General features: G+C 34.6%; 1 protein-coding gene across 1 annotated transcript in view; it reads right to left on the bottom strand.

The window, feature by feature from the left end:
• Positions 1-22105, bottom strand: part of CACNA2D1 (calcium voltage-gated channel auxiliary subunit alpha2delta 1) — a 378154-nt gene that overhangs the window by 149447 nt on the left and 206602 nt on the right. The window contains 1 exon segment of the mRNA XM_032687395.1: positions 12430-12559. Coding sequence (XP_032543286.1) covers positions 12430-12559 — 130 coding nt within the window.

Below are 22105 nucleotides of genomic sequence, written 5' to 3'. Positions count from 1 at the left end.
TTTCCCGCCTTTCTCACTCTTTTCCTAGTCAGCAACTATGTATTGTTTTTCAACAACATAAAGTAAGGTGCTGACCTGAATGGGCCTGAGTGATTTTGAATACTACTGAAAATAAATGGATACCAAGGACACAGAACCTTTCACGGGAATAGGCCAAAAATTTAAAAATAGCTTACTACGAAATTCTCCTACTGAATGAACAGTTATAGAGATAATTGTTTCAAAGAATGGTGTGTCTAACTGTAAAAACTAAAATCATTTAAATAAACAACTTGTAAGCTGAAAGTTGACTTGCAATGAGATGTGTGACCATGTTCATTAGAAATCACTAATATTATCATGCTGATTAATGGAAAAGTCCTAGTTTCATTTTACAACACATGCTTAGGTTAATTGTTTTTGCTGAAAAATTGAGCATTTGCTTGAAGGAGATCTGACAGGCAGGGGCTGGCTCCAATAGCAAGGGCAGGTAATGGTCTCAATGAAATGCCCTGTCTGAACTTACAAGTCCTGCTCAGAAATAGATACTTTAAGAACAAAAGCATTTTAACACATACACAGCTTATCCTATTTCATTCAACTAACCCAGAATTCAGTGTAAATCCATGTAAACATATCCACAAGGTAATGTTCAGGGATTTGTCCCCGTACATTTTTTTCCATTTCAAATTATTCTAATAAGACAAAGCTGATGAATATTTGTATAGGAAAAGGAAGAAATTAATATTCTTTTAAAATTGTTGATATCTATTTTAAAATACCTATATTCAGTAAAATAACCTAAATGTGGAAGAGAAGGCACAAAACAAGAGGGGACTCCAGGGGGAATTTGAAGATGACAGGATGCCAAGGCTACAAGATGTCTATTATCTTAAGCAGAAGTATGACAAAAGTTAATTATTTATGAAATAGTACCCAACAGGGATATGAAAAATTGATAGAGATACAGTTTGAGAAAATAGGAAAATCCTAAATGTGATAAAGCAAGACAGAGGACAGACAGCTGAAGATAAGTAGATGTTTGCTGAACCAGAGGATCAGAAGAACAAGCTGTGAATAGGATGAATAAAGTTAAAAATCCCATGCTCATGAGAAAAAAGCAGAGGAGCATATTGACTCAGAAGGAAAAAGAGATCTGAGGAATCCAGAATTCTCAGTATGGCATAATAAAGATAATCGTAAACTACATACAAAAAGAAAACAAACAAACAAACAAAACAGAAAATGAAGGCTTAGAGCAGAAGAGAGGAAAAAGGCAGACAAGAGTCCAGAACTCATGAAAAATGAGAAGAAACAGATATAAAATGGAAAGGAGAAGATAAAATTGTCTTTGAAAAGAAAAAGACAGGAGCAATTCAGATTTGTATGAAGTATAAAAGAAAAAAAAATAGATATGATGGTGGCCTTCTTAGTACAACAGAAGACAAGATCTAATCCAAAGAACTGAAGTTTGCATCATGAGCCAGTTAGAAAATATCCATATTTCAGGCTTAAAAGGATTTCAAAGGGAGTGTACTGGTATCTGGTTTTACAACTGCACATCAGTTTCTCAATGGTAACTGGCATGCACTTCAACTGCAGTAAAGGAGAATTAATTTTTATCTTCCTCATCATACAAAAAGAAAGGAAAAAGTGTAAGAGAAGATCATGAATATAAATGTTTATTTTATGGATCAGTTCTGTGAGTTGAATTTTAGGATTTTCTGTTTATGAAAGACACACATTGGAAGTAAACCGAACAATTTCACAAAGAGTCAGACACCATTTTCAAATCAGTGCTCGTACAACTCTAAGAGAGAAAAATATCTAAAGCTGAGCTTCATACAAATGAAGAGGGAAAGTAGGCAAGTACATACTAAAGGATGGAGAGACTGCAGGGAGGGCAAGATGGAAAACCAATAAAACCAATGTGTTATTATTGATGGAAATGGTAATCTGGAAGGAACTAGTGTCAGACAGAGAAATAACCATAGCTAATTTGGTGTAAAACAACTTCTGATACAGAGAAGTAACTGAGATATTTGTACACTATATAAGACCATTAAAACATAGTAATCCTACATGAATTTCAAATTATTTCATGACAGACATTTAAATGATGCACAGAGAAGATAACATAATCTGTGCTCAAATGGACATTTGAGAATAGTATGAATTTTAAGTAATTCAGTAGCATTATTTAAATATCTGTATACATATATATTTATATATCCATATACGCAGATGAAACATATAGAGATGCCTATATTCAAACTACACCATCAAAAGTTCACAAAATATAACCCAAATAATGGGAGAAAAATCTATGATTTACGTATGGCCAGAGAAACACCTTATTACTAAAGTACACATTATTCCTTCTTAATAGCTAAGACTGGAAATGAACTCACATGGTAGAAAGAATGAAGTGGGCCAATCAAATCAGTGAGTCCATAGTAATAAATAAAGAAATAGTAGTCACGCCCTTAAATTACATTCCACATGTTGTTACAACCTTTAAAGACTGCAAATTTTGGACATATCCACAAAAAGCCATTCTCTAAGGATATTCAAATCCACTTATGACTAAGTAATATTGTTCCCAGTCTTGCATTACCTATCTTCCTCACTGATCATATCATTTGTGAAGGTGATACTACTTTAAAATAGTAATAATAACCACAATGCTGGATAATATGATAATGTGCACACTGAAATTATAGTAGAGAAGATATATTCCAATCCATGAATCTACTGCTGATTTACAGGCATTTTCTTGGTAAGCAACCCATATAATTTTATCAATAGGGATATTTCCAACAGTACTCAGATTTATTTCCTATCTTTTTAATATGTCATCTATCATGGTTAGTATTTTTCAAAATAAAATACTTTGAATCTTCATTTTTATCTCCTGCACACCTATAATTTAACAACTTTATTTCCCTTTGTTCTGAAAGAATCAAATGAATGAAATATTTTTAGAGTACAGCTTTATATGGATTCATCATGTAAGTCTCGTAAAGTGCAATAACCCAGGGATATAATTTTTAACCAGTAGAGGTTAAAAAAATCATAACTCATAGCTAGGTTGTCATCAATGGAGCAAAACTCACAGCCATGGTATCACAGGCTGGAAATACAAGACATTCTGAAATGTGAGGGCTAATTTTTCAGTAATGGGTTTTACAGAAACCAAACTTTTTTTTTTTTTAAATATTGCACAGACAAAAACTAGATTTCTTTCCGGGAGGAAATATTTCAGAACTCCGTTGATAATAAATATAGTAAACCTTATAGATATTAAACCCAGGACAAAACAACAAGACCCTTCTAAAAATTTCATGAGCAGAGAGACGGTTCCATTCAAAATACTTCCATTACCAGAGTGAAAAAATTGACAGTCTGCAAATATTTTATTTTAATTCCCCATAATTTGTGTGGGTCGAGTAAAGAACAAACTCATTCTAATACATTATTTTTGTGTGTATAGAAGCTATCTGTGTATGCATCAAGGCACCTGTTCTTGGCAATACATATGGGTTATTTTATGTGGTTTATATTATATTACTGGGTTTATAAATCATCTTGACTTCTTTGAGGGTTAGCACAAGTTTGTTCTATGCATGTGCACTTTCAGCCCAGACAGCACCATCAGATGCCACGGGAGCGCAGAGGTGGAGGCAGAAGTTTCCTGCACGGTCACATGTGCTCTTCTACAGCTTTACACAGGGTCACAGAGGGTGTCAGCTGTACAGCTCAGAGCAGAGCTGGCAGCTTGTGTGAGAACAGAGAAAGAAGAAAAAGGGGGTAGGCTATAGTTCCTCTTCCCTCCTCCATTCCTTTCTCTGTCCCTACTCTATATCTCAACACACTGTATTGAAAATAACAACTGAGGACAAAAAAAGGGAAACTTGTTTGAGAAGAGGAGAAAAAATAAATGACAGACTCTCAGGGTAACCAAGGAATATTCCAAACCTCTCACACTTCCATTTAAACTAGATTTTAAGGTCCTTTAGACAGAACATAATTTCCCGTTTTTCCATGAAGGGCTTCACATAAATTGGTATTTTCTTGTCAGACATTATTTGTTTCAAGCAATTTAGCACTTTTTTTCTAGTAGTCAACTTAATTCATCATATCTACTTGTTTGACATACTGAAACACAGCTAAACATTTATTTTCATTCTGAGCTTTCAAGTATAACAACTATTTCTTCCTACACTCCCTTACAGATATTGGGAAAGAGTTTTGAAGGAGTAATTATAGAAAAATTCCTGTGAATCCTGAATGAAAGACTTTTATGTGTTGTGGAATTACACTTGCAGAATGTCTGAGTAGCTTCCTTATCATCCTTCCTTTCTGTAGAGTAGGTTTGAGAACACAACAGCAAACACTCATATCAGCAGAGGCTTTTAGGGGATGCAGCTGATTAAAGGATTGAGGCGACATTTCCCCTTCCTTGAGGACCAATAGAAAGTTTGGACAATGTATGCACCCTGCATCAACCTATTTTGCAAAGCTAACCCAGGTTTATGACATAAAGAATCTCCTTGCAGCAGTTTCCACATAGGGAGAATTGCGCACACCAGAATCAATCACTCCCTCAAGACGGTCATTAAAATTGCCTTACATTTTAATATGTCAAATAATAAAGATCTACTGATATTCAGATATTCAGATTGCTTAGCAGTCTGTATTGCAAAAATACAAAGGCCACCATCAGCTATTTTTAACCATAAGAACATTGCCAATCTTATTGCAGAGCCAACTTTTCCCTCTTGTTACGAGAGGATTCAGTACTAATTGCTATTCCAAGCTGTGCATAAGAGAGAAAATACTGCAAAAGGAATGGAAAGGGATCTGAGGAGCAGCAGCAAACATCTGGTCTCCAAGACAGATTTTGGCAGTATGCACAGCTTAAACATTTATTACTCAGTCAAGCAACCTCACAGACATTGGAATTCCAGGACCTGCTATAGAGTCCAAGACAATTCTGGAGGCACAGCAGAATGGTCAAGATGATTGATGGTCAAGAAATCTGTAGTGAGAGGCTGAATGATAATGACAATCAGCATTCAATTTACCAGAAAAGTATTTTCACACTTTTTTTTTTTTTTTTTTTACAAACTATACAAATTAATGTTATACAGTTTGGGAAAATAAAATAAATAGGATCACAAATGCATTTTTGGTATCTTTCTGTCTAAACCCCAGAGTTTTGAAAATCAAAGAGACTGAAAGTCTCTTCATTGTATGGTATTCTGTTTTGTTGAAGTCACGCCACAATGAGCAATTTAACCAGGTATGACAAGTTTGCCTTCTGGTATGGCTTTTCACAACTCACCATGATATTAAAAATATTAAACGAGTAGGAGATAGCACCCTTTGAGTATTTAAGAAGACTGTATAACATCAGAGATCCACATAGATGAACTTCTGGTTACAAGCAGAGGAATGACATAATATAGAAAGTTTGGTAGTTGATGGTCCACAAGGGGGTCACTGTGAAAAAAGCCCACAAGCTTTGATTAGGGCCATGCCTAAGGCTCCTGGTGTTTTATTGAAAACCCAAGCTCAATATTTTTTAGGTTTGCTTCTTTTTTAAAAAGAGCATGCACAAGAACAACCACAAAAGGAAATAAATTAAACATTTCCTAGACTTAATGAAACAGAAAAAATAATTCTTGATATATTTTACTGCATTTTAAAAGAAATGTGTTAACATAATAATATTACTTAGTTTTGTGGTTTTCAGGGGGAATTCTGTGTCAGTACAGCATCCCGACTGTAGTTATATTTTAGCAATATATGGGGTTTTTGTCATTAAATATATATTTAAATATTTATTTAATAAAGGCAAAGCAGGGTACAAAGAAGATTGTAAAGATATCAATTAGAAGATAAATTTCTGCAGGAGATAGAACTATTCAGTGCATTTCTTTAGTGAAATTTAGATGGTAATTGTGAAGTTTGGGATTCTCTTTCGGAGTGATTAAAACTGAATCAGAGAAAAGTAGGATGTCTCTGCATGGGCACAGACATGCTGTGTTAATATGCTTACACCATAAAAGAAAGTTGGCAATGGAAATGAAAATATTTTTTTTCTGCCAAAATTAGATCTATTGTAAAATAAAACATTTTGCAAGTAAAAATAACAACTGGGAACAGAAGATATGAAGAAAACTTCTTTACAACGAACCATAAAGTAAACTCTGTAATTTCTTGTCATCCTAGTAACAAATGGCTCTATGGGATAAAAGGAACCACCAAGATAAAGAAAAGATTCCCGTCATAGACTATTAGTGAATTAAGACTGTTCACTCAGCTTGAATTTAGTATTTAATTTCCCCAGATTAAATGATCAGAATAGATGTAAAATATTTAAATATTTAAAATATTTTACAGATTTAAGCTGCAGAAGTACTTTAACTGTTAGCTTAGAGAAAACTTTTTAACACAAAATAACAGATAGAAGTGTAAAAATTAATATCTCTTGCTTTCAATTTGAGGCAAGTAACAAAGCTTAGTAAAACTCAGAAATTAGCCCAAATATTTTAGGAATAAATTATGTTATATAACTTTCCCCTAGTTTCTAAATAAGAACTTAGCTTTCAAAAAGGTTAAAAAAATTAATTAATATTCCAGGAAACATGTTGAGTGTTAGGTGTCAAGAATCTCATAAAGCTGTCTTTCAGTCAGCTCCCACACTAATACATACCAAATAACAAATAAAAAGTCATATTGATTTTAAATAACTAACCCTTGATTAATTTCAAATAAACATCTTTCAGTTCAGAAGCACAATATTTTAAAAGACCCACTGCCAGTAGAAATGTGTGTTTAGACAACTGTATCTCTATGAAAAGCTATGGCATTTAGGTTCTAAATTTAGTTCTGAAAATAAAAATTCTCCTTTTTTATTTTGCAGAAACATTTGAAAATTCTATTCAAACATTTTAAGGCAAGACAATGCAAGTCTGGAAGAGTACCTGGAATTATAACAGAAGTATGTTTTATTTCAGTTTTGCCACTATTTCTTTTCTCATTAAGAACGTTATGTCACATTTAACAGTCAGTTAGTCTTGGATAAACTTCTCAGGCCAAAATGTATTCTCAAATACTCAGCTTGAGAATATTTTATTTTACCACTTTTGTGATGCATCATTATTAGGCAGATTGCTTTAAATCTACATTGATAATTCCTTCAAAAATAATTCTTCAACATAGCCTGTACCTAATCAATTTAGTCTTTTAAGGAGGAAAAAATTAACCTTGTCTACTGAGCAGTCTTTTCTTATCCTACCTTATTATCTAAATTTTGATAACTTTAAACAGAAGTCATGGTCAGCCTGACGTCAGATGACTATGCTAAACCATCCATCCAATTAAACTGATGTAATCTGAGTACCAAAATATAAGTACCTCCTTATGATGAAGGATACTATTCAAGTTGTTTGGTCTTCTGGACAAAGAAAACAAACTTGTTCATCAATTTAGAAAAGCTATTTCTTCTTTCTGCTTATTTAAATAAGAATTTAGTTCGGGAAGCTTTAGCAAGCTACTAAAAACCCAAACACTATAATTGTCAGAACATAAAAAGCAATACTGACCCTAGAGTTCTTTATTTAAGTTTCTGCATCAGTATTTTGCTTCCAGGTTAAATATTGAACCAACCAGGCAGTACTTAGGGACTTAGCTTCAACTAACATTTGCTTTATAGTTACCCCAAGCCATAGCATTTGGTATTTAAAAGAGGTTGACACTGAAAATTCATTTAAAGGTTCACTTCACTCACTTCATGTTTTTACAAATAACTCACTGATTAAAATGATGGAGAACACAAAAAAAAATTAAAAGAAAGTAATCTCACGTGCCATCTGCATGAGATATAAATAATGCTATTTCCAAATTTAAAGGTGTGAACACAATATCAGAGATTTGAAACAATCATTTTTCAATCTCAGCTGTATTACACTTGAGCTATTCATTTATGCCATTTAAGAAACCAGGAGAAAAATAGTTTTGAATAGCTTCAGTTTCTCAGCTATAACAAAAAATATCTTTCATCTTAAAATACGTTGAGTCAAATAATTTAAGTAATAAAAGTGTCTTGCCTGTCTGTAACTGTTATTTAAACTAAAAAACAAAAACAAAACAAAATAAAACAACAAAAAAACCCACAGAAGTTTTATTGCTTCTTTAGTAATTTAAGGAATGCTGAGGTAGCACACCAAAATATATACACAGCACTTTATCAATATCTTGATTCTTGAATAAATCTTATTTATTATCACACATAAGACCTTCCATGAGTAAATGATAATGCACTTTTTCCTAGTTTATTCGAATTGGGTTTTTTTTTGAGGAGGAATATTCTCACTCTCATGGTTTCATTTCCCAGCATTTCTAAGGGCTTTTTTTTCACAGAACCATAGAACCATAGGATGGCCTGGGTTGGAAGGGACCTTAAAGATCATCTAGTTCCAATCACCCCTGCCATGGGCAGGATCACCTTTCACAAGACCACTATTCTCAGGCTAATAGCCTGAGATACCCAAGACAAGAAAATACTGCCCAAAATTTTAAAAATCCCAGTCAAAGAGATATTACTCCAGTCAAGATAAAAATCACTATAACATCAAACCTGAATTTTTCAAGTCTTTCCTAAAAGTTTTGATTGCCTGCCAGTGCTAAGTACTACTATATCAAAATACTTTATCAATAACCGATTTATATATATGTGATGCAAAATTTATGTTCACTGTCAAACTTACTATCAAATATTATATAATAAACACAAAATTTTAAGCAGTAGAAAAATTTTGACTGCCATGAGAGTATTAAAAAACCAGCATGTATATTTGATGATTATTAAGGTATATGAACCATCAATTAATTGTAACTTTATTTATGACTGGTTTAATGTGTTCTGAGCAGGAAAAGTCCTTTTTTTCTTGCTGGTAGCTGTCCAAACATATTCAAAGTAATGTTGTCATGTTCACAACACGTTACTTTTAACCTGATACTTTAATCAACTCTTGAATGCTAATCAAGTAGTGATATATGGAAGCCATATTTCTGATTTTAAGGAACTAAAGCAGGAATAACTACACAGAAAAAAGCAAAACTTGTTTGTGTGCTCTGCCTAACACCTTCCCTAAAATCTACACCAGTACAGACATACAACTAGAGCAAAATGGAGCATTATGAATTTCAGACAGCAAGAGTACGTGGTGGTATCAACTGGGAAGATTAACCTCACTTGCCTTGTGCCAGGGATTTCCTCTTACTCCTGGCCTGAAGTTCCTATATTCTGCCTAGGGATAAGCATAGTACAGTTTTAATGAGGATTTAGAAATAAGACTTCTGCTATTGCTAATAGGAGATGCATGACTAATTCCCAGTGCATGTGGTAGAAAGACGACCTGAGGGTCTGTTCTGTTCCTAAATGGAACTCTTGAAAAATCCTGAATTAAAAGCCTGATTTGGGTCTATTTTATTCGGATTGACCTCCCCTGTGGTGAGACTGCAATCCTCAGAAACAGGCAAATAAATTAACTCTCTAGACTTTCCCCTGTCTCTGCTTAGGTTTTGGTACCAGACCCAGGGAAGGAAAAAAAACCAAACCACCAACTTTCATAATATTTCTTTCTGCAATCAAATAAGCCACAAAGTAATAACTGGGACGCAGCAAATGGATATTTTGTAATGATATATCATATATTTTTATGGTGAAATGAAAGGTACTACTTCACAAGAAGCTCATCACTGTATTTCAAAATAAGCAAATTATTATACATGTAGGAAGCCAAAGAATATTATTCTATAGCACATATTAGTTTTCAAGTTTAAATGGGTGGTGCACCATTACAGAATTACTAGCCAAACCGTTTTCCCATTTTCAAAAATCTAAGTGGACGGGAATTTCTTATTCGTATTTTAAAAAATCATACATAATAATAAATAATAACTGCAAGAAAAATGAAACTTAAATAAGAAAGAAAGATTTAATAGATAACATATTGATGATCTTATAGGTCTTTTCCAACCTTAGTAATTCTATGATTCTATAATTAAAGAGTCAGTGAATCTCAAATTCCCAGCTTCATACAGAAAAAAATTAATTAACGTAACAAAGTGTGATTGACAGGTCCAAATGAAAATTCAGACTGCATGTGGCTCTAACAATAATTGTCCCTCTGCCTTAGAGGCAACAACCTGCTGCTGTAAGAGGCAGGGAAAGGGAAAACCAATCTCAAGGAAGAATAAGCAAGTCAAATATTCAGTCATTGAAAACTATTCTGTGAGATTCAAAGAGCAATTCTTTGTTTCTCTTGGTATCCTACAAAACATACATAATAAAGGACAAAAAAATGAAATCTGCTTCCCAAGGTGTAATTCAGTAAAAAAAAAAATTGGCTTCCAAGCAATAAAAGTTGTAAACTGTGTCTCATCCACTGTTTCTAAGAAGGATTTGTTGTCATGCCTGTGTTGTAAATGCTCCCTAGCACACTGTGATATAGACAAGGAATTGCAGATACTATTTTCAAAGTGTACAATTGTTCCCTAGTATAGTGGACACTGAAACCTCTATCAGGAAATGACAGGTTAGCTCCTGTGAACAGGAAGAAAAATGAAAACAGTGTTCTAGATATGTTATCAGTCTTTCCAGGGTTATAAAAATTGCTTGTAGATTATATTGTAAAAAGATAAAAACATAATTCTACATTGCTGAATGACTACATTCCAACTGCTCACTGTGTTCTTATGACACATGGACTTTGCAACTATGAAATAAAACCTGGTGATCATTTTGTGTTTGTTGAGAGGAAATCTGTGATTTTGAGGTATTCTCATGCTGTTATCTCATGAAAATTCCATCTGTAACTGAAGGTTACCAAGCCACACAAGAAGCTGATTTTTCTGACATAGAATTACAGTCCTCCTGGTAATTTTCTAGGCTTTCACATTTCTGATAATAAATATAAAAGCCAGATCCAAAGAATCATGAACCATATATGTTGCACATGCAGTTGCCTCTCTCCAGAAATGTACATTTCTGTTTGTTATTTTCATTTTATTAGATACTAAAGTTGTACCTTTCCTATGGAAGTCATAATCTGTCTTCATTTTTAGGTCGATGGGATGTACAGTAACATTACCTAACATGCATTTTTAAGGGATAGAAGTGTCTTTAGCAGTACCACCTAAAATCTTAAATTCAACGTAACAACAAAACATTTTACATTCTGTTATGATGACAATCTCATATCAAAGTTCACATGGTGTTTATAGATATCCTAATAATGCAAGACAAGGGTTTATAACATCTCATAACAGTGAAGTATCAATTCTCTTCAAACAAAAGCAAAGGAAATGTCCTGTCAGTTCTCTGTAATCCTGCATTTTAGATGCACTTTAGCACTTATTACAGCCAGAATCCCAGAATAATCCTCTAGGTCTGTCAGTCAAGCACACCATGTAAGAATACGAGTTACGATGATTCTTTCCCCCATCATACTGACATTTCCATTTTCATCCCTGTGTCATTTATGGAAGCTGCACGCAACTGTGGCCATGAATTTTAAAAAGCTCAGGGTCACACTAGGGTCTCTTTCCTCTTGATGAGACTTTGAAAGAGGAAAAAGATCGCATACTAGAAATTAGGACCCTAAATTGAAAAAAAAAATCAAAACTTAAAAATGTATGGATCCTATTTAATTTTCCTTCCTCTTTTTTAAAAACATGCAGCCACTTTGAATGCTGAAATGTCTTCTTATTATATGAAGATTTTTGCTTGGTGATGAACACAGGAAAAGGAACTTATTTACATCTTGAAAGATAAATACTTAATTTTGAAATACAACTAATGAATCCTCAGCAGAATATGCATTTTTTTGCATAGTTTAGAAAGATTTTATGCAAATTCTCTGCTAAAGTCTGTTACTGCAATTCTAGAAATGCACTTCATGCAGTATTGGTAATACTATCTCACACAGTATGTTATTTACCTGAATGGCATCTGATTTTTGGGATACTCAAAAATATCTTCAGAACTCACCTCTGCCTGAGGCCAAACAGCATGTAAATAAGAGCTGTCAAGAATTGTTTATTTTAGATGAGAACAGTATAGAGAAAGAATGGATCAGAAAGTTAGAATATTTAAGAGTTTCATTTCATCTCATCTCCAGTTCCATTTGTGAAACTCAGATCCAATCCCAACGGATCTCTTTAACTGTGGCTCCTACTAATTCATAAAATGAATTGTATGTCTAATAGAGCACGTCTCTGAAGTATTAGTGAAAGAAGTAAAAGTGACAGTAACCAAAATCCTGCACTAAAAATGGCTGCAAAAACTTAGTTTGGAAGTTATTTGTTTTAAGAATGGGACCCAACTAATGAGCTTAGTATTAAAACATAAGATCACTTTGTTCACATGCTACTTACAGCCTTCATAAATATCTGTTGGTATGTGGACTGCTGCATGTTGGTAAGACGTTTGCCGTCGGAAAACAGGATCATCTTCAAATACCGGTCTGATTCTCTGGCTGCCAGATTCAGTGTCATTCTTTTCAGGCTTTTTAAAGAAAGACATGTAAAGGGCAAAATATTACAAGTATGCTAAAAACAAGTCCACTCACATTTGCCTCTTTTTACCTAAATGATTCATAGCCTTTCTTTCATTGCTAAAATTTTGTATTTGTGTATAAACACAATCAGTTGCTCCAGGTCCAGGAATACTTTTGTATAGTTTTCTTTTTTGACTTATGCAATGAAAGTCAGTGAAATGAAGACCTGCAAGAGAAAAGTAAGAGCCTAACAACTTACATGTCTAATTTTTTCATAAGCACATGTAATTTTTACAACTATAATGCAAGGCAAGTACATTACCTTTTATTATGTTTAATAATTTATACTGAATCTTAAATATAAACACTGTATCTTAATATTTTCCTTCTGCAGATTATACAGTAAATCACAAACCTAAAAATGATACCACTCATATACGTTTCATAAATGGATTTTTGAGAAACTGTGGTGTAAATTCAGACAAAGAAAGGAAATTAAGCCTTCTTAGAACTTGTGACTGAATCAGGATTTGTTCACTGGTCTATTTTAACAATGAAATCTCATGTACTGGCTGTATCTGACTGGGTGGAAATGTCCCCAAATGATCAGGTGCTCACCATCACCTCTCTGTCTTAGGTTCCCATCCTCTCTTACCTGTCTGTACCCTGATACACATTTCTTGATTCCTTCCAATTGATTCAGTCAATGTGGACTAGTTCTTAAAAATTTTGAAAAGCAGAGATTTTTCTACCTCATTTAGAAAAATTATGTGGAATGTAGAACCAAGGAGGTAGAGAAGGCCCAGGAGGAGGTGGCAATATCTTCACCTGTCTCAGCTGCAGCTGGAACAGGAGGCCACACGACATGAGTCGACTGCCACTTAAAGCAATAACAAATCAACTGTGATACTGAATGGTTACTCAGGCCAGCAATTGTAGGTAATTATAAGGATATTTTTAATACTGTAGAGTCATCAGTTTCTGAAAATGTGTTACGCTTGATAAATAGTGCTGACAATGAAGCACCTCCTGGTCAGTCAGGTATGTGTGTGTTGAAGCTATTCTGCTTATTATTATCCCCTATCAAAGTATAGGCAGTGAAATTTTAACTTACCCGCAAAGTCATCTAATGAACTGCCTATGTTTTCTCATCTGCTTCATCACAGGGTTACAGACAAATGGTATACTAAATATAGATTCATATGTTGCCTAAAGTAAGCAGCAGTCTCAGATTGTGTTTCCAAAGGAAACCACTTCCTTGAAACCAAAGGGCAGAACTCATCTAACCAGAGACATCCACTGTGTTCAACAACACAGCAGTGTTGTGCTCATCATCCCAGGCTGCCTTCTTAGGCAAGGAAGAGAAACGGTCATGTTTAGAGTACAATTCATCTCATCTTAATTAGATGCCCATTTTCCCATGACATAAATCATGCTTTAGAAGTGTCTCCTACTTTTGACTGATTGTAAATGTAGCCATAGGGCAAATCACCCAGATGCAGAAGTCTGCAATACAGCTGTCTAGAATTAGGTGAGATGGATCTCATAACACAAGTTTATTAAAGTTTTGGTAGAAAAGAAGGTGGGTACTAATTCTGACTACTTTTATGCAGCACAGCTGCTATATTTTACACTAAGTTCACCTTGTTACTTAGTACCTAACCCCACTCTGGGGGTGGGCAAGAGACTGGGAGGGGTCATAGCCAGGACAGCTGACCCAAGTCAACTAAAATGATATTCCACAGCTAAGGATGTTGTGCTCAGCAATATAAGCTAAGAGAAAGGAGGAGGGAAGGTAGGCATTCATCAAGGTTCTACTTCCCAGGATGTGTCTGGACACCACATGCTGATGGGAAGTAAGGAATAGATCTTTTTGTTTTCTGTTGCTTCAGTGTGTGGCCTTTGCTTTCCTTTGTTAAACTGTCTTTATCTTGATCCACGAGCCTTTAGGGGTCTTATTTTCTCCTCTTTGTGCTGTTGAGGTGGGAGTGTGATAGAGAAAAATGTGGTAGAGGACTTGGTGGGCAACTGGCAGTCTGTCCAGGTCAATCCCCCACAACCATTACACCTCACTCTGAACTGTGCAAACTGGAGCAAGGATTGGTACAATTTATGCATTATATGATTTGAAATATATGCATTATGATGGCTTCAGACAATGTAATTTGGCTCAATTTTTACAGTTTGTTGTTGTAGTTGTTGCTCATTTGTTTAGGGTTTTTTGGGGGGCAGGGGTTTGTTTGGGGTAATGGTGGCAGGTTTTTTTTTTGGTTTCTGGGGGTTTTTTGTGGGAAGAGAGTTGGTTCGGTTTGGCTTTTGTTGTTGCTGTTGTTGTTTTCTTCTATATTATCACACAGGACTTTTTCTTCCCTCAGAGCTGGAATGCTAAACATTAAGCAAATTCTGGAGTCTTCTTCACAAATCATCTTTCAGCTTCATGCTGCTCAAAGTAATGAGTTTGTCTAATTCTACAAATGCTATCTCAACAATCAATCACTCACGTAACAAAATTTCCCTCCTGCCTGAGAGTAACTTGATTTAAAAAAAAAAAAAATCCTAACTATTATTTCTGAAATTACACAGCTACAAACTCTGTGCTTTCACAGATAAATTCAGAAAATAATTGAGAATCATCAGGGCACATTATTACAATAAAACACCAGAATGAGTGAATGTCAAAAGATTTCTTTCAACTAATTTTCCACAAGACATATTTGAGAGGGAAGGGGTATGGCAAAGAGAAAGGGGGTAAACATAATTATAGAATATCCTGAGTTGGAAGGGACTAGATAGGATCATCAGAGCTCAACTCTTGGTCCTGTACAAGACAGTCCCAAGAATCACACCATGTGTCATATGGTCCATCCTAGCAGGTCTTGCACAGAAGTTTTCATATTACAATACATTTAGATTTTTGCTTGAAATTCCTGAAGCATCTGAACATAAAAGGATCATGTTTCTTCTTTTTGATATTTCAATTTCATTCTAATTAAGAAATACAACCTTTCAGTCTCTCCACTCATATGCTATAAAGGAAGATTCAAGTCTCCTGCCAAAATTTGATTAAACTTTGCTGAAAATTAAAGGGTTTAGTTAATAGACTTGAATGCCTTAAACTTTCAAACATAAAATCTACTTCTCATATCTCTAACAGAACACATGGCCAGGTGCCCCTAAAAAAGACTGTGAAATAGACCCGGTCTGTTATTCTTCATACCAATGTTCCATGATACCAAAAAAACTCATTAATCTAAAAAATATTCTCAACTTATTAATGCAGGGCAGTGGATCTATATTTACATAAACTAATGTAGAAGCTTTCATAGTCTTCTTGTTGACTTTTCCTGGGAGTATTTTGTGATGTACAGCTCTCATATCAAAACAAGGCATCAATCTGTCCCAAAACCCAAAGACATCAAATGACAAAATTCTTTTAAAATTACATAGTTTCCCTTACACAGGAACATTTTGTTCTATTAAATCGAAAGCTCTTGACTAGTTCTGCACACAACAGGTAAGTATCAGAAGTATTTTATGTAAATTATTGTTGAACTCACTTGGGCCAGTACCTCCTGACCAGCACGACCAATGATGTGCCAGGCCTTACACATCAAATTTATAGTGCATCTTTCTATAGAAAGTCAATCTATATAGTTTTCATTTGTCAAACTTACGAATTTCAAGTAGCTTACATTTAAATTAGGAAAAAAAATAAGGAATAGTTAAAAAGAAAACCCTCAATATTATTAATTATTTTGGTCTGGCATTTTTATTAAAAGCCTGACAGATTGTGGCGTCAGTTGGTACAGTTTAAATACCAAGTTAAACTTTGTTTTCAGGAAAGTAGCAAAATAAATATTTTGAAGGAAAGTGATCCAGCATGTGAATACAATTAAAATCCAACTCCAACCAATTTCTCTCCCAAGTCAGGAGCTGAAATGCAATCAATACTGGCACAGGAAAATCCCATGGGAGATAGTGGCTGAAGATTAATTTTCTATCTATTCAAACCTGGCCTTCCCTTATTGCATTACATTGTTACCTACCACTGACAGTCAGCAAAATAACTCACTCATTTCTCTGCAATGAATTTCCAGACCGATTTCTCTCTCCCTTGAGAGACAGATAAAATCCATTTCTCTTTTCAGTTCACGTGCCATTTCAAGACTTTTTTTTTTAACAAATAAAGTACTTTTTTCATATGTCTACCATTCATCATCAAAATAAAAGGAAATTGATATAGCAGCTAAAATTTGGATAAAGTGAGTATTTCTGTAGCCATTCTTTGTGATCTTTTCTAAATCACTTTTGGCATGATCGGCAATAAACTGTGGTTTTTTTATAAGCCAAATACATAACAGAAATAATGCAACTTCTTTCTCAAGGGCTTTGTGAACATAAATTAATGTATACACTTGAGATAACTGGGAGCTTTATACCAAGAAGTATCACTGAAAGATGTGTCTAGAGGAGTAAATATCCACTAAAACAAAATCAAACCAGGTCATTTCAAGAAACTATGACATAGTTTAGCTGCCCATTTCATTGCAGCAGGACATATCCTGATACCTTTTTACAGCCCTCAGCTACTTTCCATCATCACAGCTATGAGAAAATGAGCAGATTTTGTATCTCTACTTGTAAATTTTCATTTAGTTGAAATACACTGGTTACTGTGGAAATCAGAAGGTTTGTTTGCAAATATAAAACTTATTTTTTTCTTCTTGCAGCTGTTGAAAACTGAAGATCAGAAAGCTGATGCTAATTTAAAAAAAATTATGAGTGAAACACGGAAAAAACCCACAAGCAAACTGAAGCAACCTTCAGTTGTTTTCTGAAGACAGACTCTTTTCAGGTACAGTGTAGAAGTTGATCAAAGCATCAGAACAGATTTAGCATCATGACAAAAGAATAATCTTTCAACTCCTGAATAGAAATCCATCCAGAAACAATGATACCTGCCTGTTTTCATAATTATGTAAAATAGGAACGAATTGGTTGGTAGTATTTTCCATTGCCTTAGTATCCAGGGTCTGTCCCTACCATTGCCATTTTAGAGAACAAATGTGGAGATGAAATTATAATTGTTGTGGTTTTATAGACATCAAAATTCTTGCTTTGTGATTCCTTTCTGTCTTACCTTAAAATGAATAAAAAAAAAACCCCAACCTATTTTTCATCTTTAGGTTTCTGCCTGGTTTTTATTTCCTAATATCATAGGATTTCACCTTCCTCTTTTTTTCTTTTTTCTGTTTTACTCAATTTTGCTGTTTTGTTCGGGGTTTTTTTCCTCCCTGAGGAAAGTAATGCTGTAGAACTACACACCCACCACCTCCAACACTGCTTGTGGTTTGATTAAAATGTTACACTGGGCCTAACAGAGAGAGTAAAATGAGATGTTGCTTGAAGCACACAGCTCAGCAACATGCCTGCAGCAAGCAAAGGATGGGGACACTTCTTCTACGGATGAGATAGAGGGGAGTTAATTTTGAAGGGGCAGCTAGAACACATTTCTAATAACCACAGCACTTTCACATCATTTTAGGTAATGCAATGAGTGCATTGCCTTCTGATAACATTTTTTTATTTCCTTTTCAATAGCTGTGACTTTCCAGCTGTGGGAAAACTGCTGAGTGTGTTTCCGTGGTTGTGACAGAGCTGCAAACAGTTTATTTCATTTTCATTGGTGTGTCAGTGGGGGGCTGCGGTCTCCACTCAGCTACTTGAAGATTTTAAGTGAAAGTGGCATCCTTCTGTTTACTCTTAGGGACAAAACTCAAGTAAAAGAGTTACAAATAAAATAAGAAAACAGTTGGCTCAGAACTGAAATATTCATACTTTATACAACAGGGAGGTGTTAAACATAAGAATATGAACACATGTATGTTCACATGCATAAGAATAAACAGCATGAACATAACAATATATATATGAATATATGTAGGGTCTGGTTAGATTCAGAAAGGAAAGTAGAAGGGAATTTAATAGGGAAATAGTTTTATATTTGCATCTATCAGTATGTTATGCTCAAGGGCCATTATATTTAATGTAGATGCAAGATGTTTTCAGTGCTTTAAATGTTTCCATATGCTTCTAATGCATCAATTGGTTAATGTATGTCAGTAAGAAAATGAATGGAACTCTTGATTGAATAGTTATATTTTAAAAATTAAAAAAAACTTTTACAGTAGTCATTTTATTTTCAGTGTTCTGCCAACTGAGTAATTTCAGTATGTATCAAGTAGAGAGACAAAATAATTTAAAAGTATTTCTTTGCTTCTTAAGCTATTTCTCTGAGTGCAACAATCTTTGGGTAGTAATTTCTATACAGCTACTTACAGGCTTATCTACTATATACAAAACTATATGATATTTTATGGATAGTTCAAAACCATTTGGGGAGGTTATGCATTCATTTATATGACTTTATGGTTCACACCTTCTGATCAGAACTTTTAGAAACACATAAAATTATTATAAATCTCGAACATAATAATGTTTTGCTTTTATTTGTATCCCAACCTATTCACAAAATTCATTGCATCATGACTTTGGTTTCATGAATAAATGAATCCTTGATGTAATTAATTTATCAAATGTAAGGACCTGGAAATCTGGGGACAGGCTTTCTAGCAGGGACTCTTGAAATAAGACAAGGGGAAATGGTTTAAAACTAAAAGAGGGTAGATTCAGCCTAGATATAAGGAAGAAGTATTTAGCTATGAGGGTGGTGAAACACTGGAACAAGTTGCTCAGAGAAAAGGTAGACACCCCATCCCTGCAAACATTCAGGGTTGGGTTGGTCTGGGCTCTGAGCAACCCGATCTGTCCCTGCTCATTGCACAGGGTTGGACTGGATGAACTTTAAGGTTCCTTCCAATCCAAAATATTCCATGATCCTATAACAACCTTGTAGCATTTCAGTTAACTTCTTGTAACGTTTCAGTGAATTACATATTAGAGAAACAGATGAAAACAATTGGGTTTTCCTAATTTCTTCATGTGGAGGGATTTTCAAAACAGAAATACAAGATCCTGGAAATCCTCTTCTGTTTGAAAGATTGAAAGATAGTAATAAAGAAATTAGCAAAATTGTAACAGCAATTCTTTCAAATTTCTAATGATTATACCAGAATTTTATCATCAATGATGTGAAAAAAAAAAATGCTGACAGCACTGATACTATTTATGTTTTGAATCATACTCACATGACCTATCCTTGCATTTTATAGCTATTGGTAGCAAATCACCAAATAAAACTTCTATACAATTTTGCAGGTAGGAAACTGAAAAAGATAGCCTGTTTGCAATGACATGATGAACAATTACCCAGCTAGAAAAGGTAGGCAGCACATGACAAGTATTAAAGAAGGAGGTCCGTGGTAGACTAGTGGTCCAAAGGGGTGAGAACATGGCAATATATCATACTAAAAATTCAACTCTATTTAGCAGTTTTCCCAGAGAAGCAGGATTACACACCCATATAGATTTATTCTTTTTACCTGAAGATAACTATTCAAATTCCTGCTGGACCTGCCAAAGGGAACTTGCTCCACTTTGCAAGCCAAGACCATTCCTCCATCTCCTTGATGCCTGATTGAAAACTAAAATGCTAAATCGCCTGAGCCAGCCTGTTTAATCCACTAATGACCAGCGAGTTCGGGGAGATCACCTACTCTGATTTGAAGAGGCAGAGATTTTATTTTGTAAGTGTCCCAACAAGGTAAGGCTCAGGAGGTTAGGTCAGACAGCAGGGTGAGGTGCTGAAAATCTGAAACCACCACAGCATATTAGCAATTGGTGTAATTTACCTTAAAGGGACCTATGCAATCAGCTTGTTTTTCCTAAAACTGACGTGATATTTTAGTAAGTTAGGATATGTATTTCTTCAAACCTTAATTTCTTATTTAATAATCACAAAGGAATTAAAAGCTATGTTCTTTTCTCATTATTACAGATTATATCTGACCTTCACTGCAAATCTGCACAAAGTCTGCTGTAGTAACATCACTATGCAAAAATTCATTTCTGTCCTGTCCTATTTTCTGCTGAACTGCAATGTCAGATAAAATGAAATGTGTATTTTAAATATTTAAGCACATAAGAAGTATAAGACGTATTTATCTTCCTAAAGATAAATGTGACACTTTCCCACCTCCAATCCCCACAGTGTTTCAAGAATGATTGAGATCTGCCTCATAGTGACATCACTATAGTCCATCTCAGCTGGTCCCATGGACATGTGTGTGTATGTCTGATTAATCTCAGCGGTCCCTAATTCCATCCCTTCCATTCCTGAAGGTTCAGGCAACATCTCCATAGCCCTCCTGGGTTTTGCATCCTGTTCTGGGATAAATCAGGGTTTCAGGACAAGGTATTCACTAAGAGTGATTTTCCTACCTGCCCTTAAATTACCAGGTGTTGCACAGAACTGCCTACTTCAGCATCGACTATATTGACTGGATAAGATAATATCATTAATCAACACTAGAAATATAGGGCCATATTAGAAGAAAAGCACATCTTTAACTGATTGAAGTGTTACTAGGAGTTCAGAAATGCCCACTTAATTATTAAACTAAAAAAAAAATCCTTTAAAATTCATAGCCTCCTTCATTGTTCTTTCACATCACTCAAATATGTAATAAAATAAAATAAAAATATCCATTATTGACAAAAGTTCCACAGAATTCTTAGTCATCTAAAATTTTGAGACCAAAATGCACTCTAGAGAATTTAGATTTTTCATACATCACCCAATTAAATTTCAAACTAGGAACTGTTCTACACTTATTGGAATAAATTGCCCTGTCTACCTTTTACCATCCCCACATCTGATTAAAGACCATATCCCTGGAGAGCAAGAACTGTTAAATCATCTTAATGCTTCACTGGGAATTAGTTATAATACCAACTGAATGTGAACATTTAATTAATTTGATTTTTTCATCTGATGCAGTTGTCTTTGCCACGCTTTGCTAAGCCATCAACTGATCCCGCTTCACAATGTATTCTTATCTTCAGTCACACTGGTTAGGTCCAGATTTTGCACATCCTGCAACATACTAATTGGTTATTGCTCCTGTTTCTTAATTTGTACCATCTTCTGTGTCAATTACAACATTAATAGGAGCACAGACCTGCTTTAAGAAGGTTGGACTATACGACCTGCAGAAGCCCTCCTAATCCATTTTTTCCCCCACTAATGGGGCTCAAAGCACCATATAAACATCTCTTGCTAATTCACGCTCACATAAATTTAGGGCAGCTTTTCACTAATGAAATGGCAGCTGTATCTAGGTAAATAAGAGCTGTAGGTAACACTAAACCGTGCACTGACCTATTGACCATCAAAATTCCCTGCAAACGAAATGCCATATAATAATTTAAGTAACACTATGTAAGACTATTTATATGTTTTTTAAAAATGCTAGTGTGGTGAAATCTTAAAAACAAAATAAATTAGAAGAATAGCATTCACAGAGATTAAGGGAAATTTAGAAGGATATTCTGCTGAAGAAAAGAAGCACATCAGAAGAAAAAGAAACACACAA

Source organism: Chiroxiphia lanceolata, chromosome 5 (assembly GCF_009829145.1).
Source record: "Chiroxiphia lanceolata isolate bChiLan1 chromosome 5, bChiLan1.pri, whole genome shotgun sequence".
In the NCBI taxonomy this organism is placed as follows: domain Eukaryota; kingdom Metazoa; phylum Chordata; class Aves; order Passeriformes; family Pipridae; genus Chiroxiphia; species Chiroxiphia lanceolata.
The sequence above is the reverse complement of the archived record's forward strand: the minus strand, read 5'-3'. Positions and strand labels throughout refer to the sequence as shown.